The sequence below is a fragment of the Bombina bombina genome, chromosome 3 (genome assembly GCF_027579735.1).
Source record: "Bombina bombina isolate aBomBom1 chromosome 3, aBomBom1.pri, whole genome shotgun sequence".
In the NCBI taxonomy this organism is placed as follows: Eukaryota; Metazoa; Chordata; class Amphibia; order Anura; family Bombinatoridae; genus Bombina; species Bombina bombina.
In genome coordinates this window covers 760814086-760821179 of record NC_069501.1, presented here as the reverse complement: position 1 = coordinate 760821179, position 7094 = coordinate 760814086, and the positions used below count along the sequence as shown (strand labels likewise).

General features: G+C 41.4%; 1 protein-coding gene across 1 annotated transcript in view; it reads left to right on the top strand.

The window, feature by feature from the left end:
* LOC128652506 (E3 SUMO-protein ligase RanBP2) overlaps positions 1–7094 on the top strand; it is a 715575-nt gene that overhangs the window by 57647 nt on the left and 650834 nt on the right. Inside the window, exon 10 of the mRNA XM_053705441.1 lies at positions 1971–2152. Within this exon, the coding sequence (XP_053561416.1) occupies positions 1971–2152 (182 nt within the window). The remainder of the gene's footprint in view (positions 1–1970; positions 2153–7094) is intronic.

Below are 7094 nucleotides of genomic sequence, written 5' to 3'. Positions count from 1 at the left end.
CCCCTCTTTCTTTCTTTCTCCCCCTCTTTCTTTCTTTCTTTCTTTCTTTCTTTCTCCCCCTCTTTCTTTCTTTCTTTCTTTCTTTCTCCCCCTCTTTCTTTCTTTCTTTCTCCCCTTCTTTCTTTCTTTCTTTCTTTCTCCCCCTCTTTCTTTCTTTCTTTCTCCCCCCTCTTTCTTTCTTTCTCCCCCTCTTTCTTTCTTTCTTTCTCCCCCTCTTTCTTTCTTTCTTTCTCCCCCCTCTTTCTTTCTTTCTTTCTCCCCCTCTTTCTTTCTTTCTTTCTCCCCCTCTTTCTTTCTTTCTTTCTCCCCTCTTTCTTTCTTTCTTTCTCCCCCTCTTTCTTTCTTTCTTTCTCCCCCTCTTTCTTTCTTTCTTTCTCCCCCTCTTTCTTTCTTTCTTTCTCCCCCTCTTTCTTTCTTTCTTTCTCCCCCCTCTTTCTTTCTTTCTTTCTTTCTTTCTTTCTCCCCCTCTTTCTTTCTTTCTTTCTCCCCCTCTTTCTTTCTTTCTTTCTTTCTTTCTCCCCCTCTTTCTTTCTTTCTTTCTCCCCCTCTTTCTTTCTTTCTTTCTCCCCCTCTTTCTTTCTTTCTCCCCCTCTTTCTTTCTTTCTTTCTCCCCCTCTTTCTCCCCCTCTTTCTCCCCCTCTTTCTTTCTTTCTTTCTCCCCCTCTTTCTTTCTTTCTCCCCCTCTTTCTTTCTTTCTCCCCCTCTTTCTTTCTTTCTCCCCCTCTTTCTTTCTTTCTCTCTCTCTTTCTTTCTCCCCCTCTTTCTTTCTTTCTCCCCCCTCTTTCTTTCTTTCTCCCCCTCTTTCTTTCTTTCTTTCTTTCTTTCTCCCCCTCTTTCTTTCTTTCTCCCCCTCTTTCTTTCTTTCTCCCCCTCTTTCTTTCTTTCTCTCTCTCTTTCTTTCTTTCTCCCCCTCTTTCTTTCTTTCTCTCTCTCTTTCTCTTTCTCTCTTTCTCTTTCTCTTTCTCTCTCTTTCTCTTTCTCTTTCTCTCTCTTTCTCTTTCTCTTTCTCTCTCTTTCTCTTTCTCTTTCTCTTTCTCTCTTTCTCTTTTTCTCTTTTTCTCTTTCTCTTTCTCTTTCTCTTTCTTTCTCTCTCTTCTCTCTCATATCAGCACTCACCAACTGTTACCATCGCTAGGGTCCGGCTGTAGTCCCAATAATGGTCTTCAATAAGTAAGCACTCATGTTAAACAAACAAAGCCTTTATTTAGATCCAGTAGTGTCATGGCTTTATGCCTTTACACCATAACGTTTTGGCTGTAAACTTGAGCCTTTGTCACATGGAGGCATATAACATATAAGTTGTGCATCACCAAATCCCCTTAAATACCCTATTCAATTACCTCATAATGACCCGGTCTCTGCGAAGAACGCCAAGCCGTGTTGAAAGTGGCATGCACCTGTTACCATGTTGATGCATGATGACATGACTATTCGCTGGTTCGCATAGTAACCGGTAGCCGCAATACAGTCAGTATGCACAGGGCTATAGTGATCGCGGTACTCCTCATGTTAACGAAAATTACCTAATTGTGGATACTAATATGTAATGTATATAGCGCACATAAATATGCATTAGAGTAACGACTTAAAGGTATCTTCCCACTATTTACTTCATGATGTATTTTACCATTGTATCTCAAGGGCATGGTAGAAATTTCACTTATAAGGGGAATAACCCATATCTTTACTTATAAAAGCAACTATAGTCCACAACTGTATTCAAGCTCCTAGGAGCCACTGTGTCCAGAGAGTAAATCCAACATGACTCCTGTCTTAGCAATGCTTTAGCTCTGTCACCACCACACTTTGGTTTAGGTACATGGTCGATGAGAATCGTTCTCAGAGAAGAGATAGGTTGGCCAAACTGTTGAAAATGTAGTGTTTATGTATGTATATATATTCTATTATTTTGAGTGAACAAACTCATGTCTTTTTGCATGTGGGTGAAAGTTTTTTTCTTTTTCTTTCAGGTGCAATTCGTTTGCATTGTGGTAGTCTTCAACATTTAACCTGGCTTGGCTTACAGTGGCATTTCATGGACTCTTTTCCTGCAATACGAAAGTGGCTTAAGCAGTTGTTTCCTCGTCTACCTCAGGAAACATCAAGGATAGATTCCAATTCTCCAGAATCAATATGTATGCTAGATCTTGAGGTAATTGAACTAAAATAGTAATTAAACATTTCATGAATACAAAATGTAAAATACATTACTACATAAGAATTCTTGGACATAATTTCATCTAACAATTCTTTGGGTGTCTTGCAAACTTTAGGTTCAATCATATGAGTTAAAGTAATATGTAATACTTAGAGAATTTTATTACTGCACAAATGTCCTTTGGTGACTCCTTTACAGCTATAGGCACAAAAACTTATGTTTCTCCTGTTAAGTGTGGTCAGTCCACGGGTCATCATTACTTCTGGGATATTATCTCCTCCCCTACAGGAAGTGCAAGAGGATTCACCCAGCAGAGCTGCTATATAGCTCCTCCCCTCTACGTCACCCCCAGTCATTCTCTTGCACCCAACGAATAGATAGGATGTGTGAGAGGACTGTGGTGATTTAATTAGTTTATTACCTTCAATCAAAAGTTTGTTATTTTATAATAGCACCGGAGTGTGTTATTCATTCTCTGGTAGAATTTGAAGAAGAATCTACCTGAGTTTTTTTCTATGATTTTAGCCGGAGTAGTTAAGATCATATTGCTGTTTCTCGGCCATCTGAGGAGAGGTAAACTTCAGATCAGGGGACAGCGGGCAGATTAATCTGCAAAGAGGTATGTAGCAGTTTGTTATTTTCTGACATGGAATTGATGAGAAAATCCTGCTATACCGTTATAATGTAAACTCAGCCTTAAATGCAGTAGATGTAGCTGGTATCAGGCTGTCATGTATGTATATTTTACACTTCAGTATTCTGGGGAATGGTACTTCACTGGATTTATACTGTATGCATAGATTTTACCTAATTTGCAGGGACTTGCAATAGGTTTTAAATAACAATTAATTTATTGAGGTTAAACGTTTTTTTGCTGGCTTGTAAAAACGTTTATTTCTCTGAGGTACTGGGTGAAAAAATGTTGTGGGCACTATTTTTTCCACTTGGCAATAGTTTTGTTTAATTTAAAGCAGTTCACTGATCTCTCTCACTGTTATGTGTGAGGGGGAGGGGCCATTTTTGGCGCTTTTACTACGCATCAAAAAATTCAGTCAGAGGTTCATTTTCTTCCTGCATGATCCGGTTCATCTCTTCAGAACTCAGGAATCTTCAAAGCCTTTTTTGAGGGAGGTAATCATCACAGCAGAGCTGTGAAGAGTGTAGCTGACTGTGATAAAAAAAAACAAAAAAACAAAAAAAAAACGTTTATTTGTGTATTTTTCTTCTGTTATGTGTGATCAGTCCACGGGTCATCATTACTTCTGGGATATAACTCCTCCCCAACAGGAAATGCAAGAGGATTCACCCAGCAGAGTTGCATATAGCTCCTCCCCTCTACGTCAGTCCCAGTCATTCTCTTGCACCCAACGACTAGATAGGATGTGTGAGAGGACTATGGTGATTATACTTAGTTTTTATGACTTCAATCAAAAGTTTGTTATTTTACAATAGCACCGGAGCGTGTTATTACTTCTCGGGCAGAGTTTGAGGAAGAATCTGCCAGAGTTTTTTTACTATGATTTTAACCGGAGTAGTTAAGATCATATTGCTGTTCTCGGCCATCTGAGGGAGGTAAAAGCTTCAGATCAGGGGACAGCGGGCAGATGAATCTGCATTGAGGTATGTAGCAGTTTTTATTTTCTGAATGGAATTGATGAGAAAATCCTGCCATACCGTTATAATGACATGTATGTATACACTTCAGTATTCTGGGGATGGTATTTCACCGGAACTACTCTGTTAAAAGTCACTAATCCTTTTAATAAGTATTTATCATGTTAAACGTTTTTGCTGGAATGTAGAATCGTTTACATTGCTGAGGTACTGAGTGAATAGATATTTGGGCATTATTTTCCACTTGGCAGTTGTTTGCTTTTAATTGTGACAGTTTCGTTTCTCTTCACTGCTGTGTGTGTGAGGGAGGGGCCGTTTTTGGCGCTCTTTGCTACGCATCAAAAAATTCCAGTCAGTTACTCTTATATTTCCTGCATGATCCGGTTCATCTCTGACAGATCTCAGGGGTCTTCAAACTTCTTTGGAGGGAGGTAGATTCTCTCAGCAGAGCTGTGAGAATTATATATTGACTGTGAATAAAAACGTTGCTCTGTAATTTTTATGTCAAATTTAATTATTGTTATTTTACTAATGGGAACAAACCTTTGACTAAAAGTTGTGTTGTTTTAAAGTTTGATGCTATAACTGTTTTTCAGTTCATTATCTCAACTGTCATTTAATCGTTTAGTACCTCTTTGAGGCACAGTACGTTTTTGCTAAAAAAGATTATAACCAAGTTGCAAGTTTATTGCTAGTGTGTTAAACATGTCTGACTCAGAGGAAGATATCTGTGTCATTTGTTCCAATGCCAAGGTGGAGCCCAATAGAAATTTATGTACTAACTGTATTGATGCTACTTTAAATAAAAGTCAATCTGTACAATGTGAACAAATTTCACCAAACAGCGAGGGGAGAGTTATGCCGACTAACTCGCCTCACGCGGCAGTACCTGCATCTCCCGCCCGGGAGGTGCGTGATATTATGGCGCCTAGTACATCTGGGCGGCCATTACAGATAACATTACAAGATATGGCTACTGTTATGACTGAAGTTTTGTCTAAATTACCAGAACTAAGAGGCAAGCGTGATCACTCTGGGGTGAGAACAGAGTGCGCTGATAATACTAGGGCCATGTCTGATACTGCGTCACAGCTTGCAGAGCATGAGGACGGAGAGCTTCATTCTGTGGGTGACGGTTCTGATCCAAACAGATTGGATTCAGATATTTCAAATTTTAAATTTAAATTGGAGAACCTCCGTGTATTACTAGGGGAGGTCTTAGCAGCTCTCAATGATTGTAACACCGTTGCAATACCAGAGAAACTGTGTAGGTTGGATAAATACTTTGCGGTACCGGCGAGTACTGACGTTTTTCCTATACCTAAGAGACTAACTGAAATTGTTACTAAGGAGTGGGATAGACCCGGTGTGCCGTTCTCACCCCCTCCGATATTTAGAAAAATGTTTCCAATAGACGCCACCACACGGGACTTATGGCAAACGGTCCCTAAGGTGGAGGGAGCAGTTTCTACTTTAGCTAAGCGTACCACTATCCCGGTGGAGGATAGCTGCGCTTTTTCAGATCCAATGGATAAAAAATTAGAGGGTTACCTTAAGAAAATGTTTGTTCAACAAGGTTTTATATTGCAACCCCTTGCATGTATCGCGCCGATTACGGCTGCGGCAGCATTTTGGATTGAGTCTCTGGAAGAGAACCTTAGTTCATCTACGCTAGACGACATTACGGACAGGCTTAGAGTCCTTAAACTAGCTAATTCATTCATTTCGGAGGCCGTAGTACATTTAACCAAACTTACGGCTAAGAACTCAGGATTCGCCATACAGGCACGTAGGGCGCTGTGGCTAAAATCCTGGTCAGCTGATGTTACTTCTAAGTCCAAATTACTTAATATACCTTTCAAGGGGCAGTCTTTATTTGGGCCCGGTTTGAAAGAAATTATCGCTGACATTACAGGAGGTAAGGGCCACGCCCTACCTCAAGACAAAGCCAAAGCTAAGGCTAGACAGTCTAATTTTCGTCCCTTTCGGAATTTCAAAACAGGAGCAGCATCAACCTCCACTGCACCAAAACAGGAAGGAGCTGTTGCTCGTTACAGGCAAGGCTGGAAGCCTAACCAGTCCTGGAACAAGAGCAAGCAGGCCAGGAAACCTGCTGCTGCCCCAAAGACAGCATGAACCGAGAGCCCCCGATCCGGGACCGGATCTAGTGGGGGGCAGACTTTCTCTCTTCGCCCAGGCCTGGGAAAGAGATGTTCAGGATCCCTGGGCACTAGAGATCATATCTCAGGGATACCTTCTAGACTTCAAATTATCTCCCCCAAGAGGGAGATTTCATCTGTCAAGGTTGTCAACAAACCAGATAAAGAAAGAAGCGTTTCTACGCTGTGTACAAGATCTGTTATTAATGGGAGTGATCCATCCGGTTCCGCGGTCGGAACAAGGACAAGGGTTCTACTCAAACCTGTTTGTGGTTCCCAAAAAAGAGGGAACTTTCAGGCCAATCTTAGATTTAAAGATTCTAAACAAATTCCTAAGAGTTCCATCGTTCAAAATGGAAACTATTCGGACAATCTTACCCATGATCCAAAAGGGTCAGTACATGACCACAGTGGATTTAAAAGATGCTTACCTTCACATACCGATCCACAAGGATCATCACCGGTATCTAAGGTTTGCCTTCTTAGACAGGCACTACCAGTTTGTAGCTCTTCCATTCGGATTGGCTACGGCTCCAAGAATCTTCACAAAGGTTCTGGGGGCCCTTCTGGCGGTACTAAGACCGCGAGGGATTTCGGTAGCTCCGTACCTAGACGACATTCTAATACAAGCTTCAAGCTTTCAAACTGCCAAGTCTCATACAGAGTTAGTTCTGGCATTTCTAAGGTCGCATGGATGGAAAGTGAACGAAAAGAAGAGTTCTCTTTTTCCTCTCACAAGAGTTCCATTCTTGGGGACTCTTATAGATTCTGTAGAAATGAAGATTTACCTGACAGAAGACAGGTTAACAAAGCTTCTAAATGCATGCCGTGTCCTTCATTCCATTCAACACCCGTCAGTAGCTCAATGCATGGAGGTGATCGGCTTAATGGTAGCGGCAATGGACATAGTACCTTTTGCACGCCTACACCTCAGACCGCTGCAATTGTGCATGCTAAGTCAGTGGAATGGGGATTACTCAGATTTGTCCCCTACTCTGAATCTGAATCAAGAGACCAGAAATTCTCTTCTATGGTGGCTTTATCGGCCACACCTGTCCAGGGGGATGCCATTCAGCAGGCCAGACTGGACAATTGTAACAACAGACGCCAGCCTACTAGGTTGGGGCGCTGTCTGGAATTCTCTGAAGGCTCAGGGACTATGG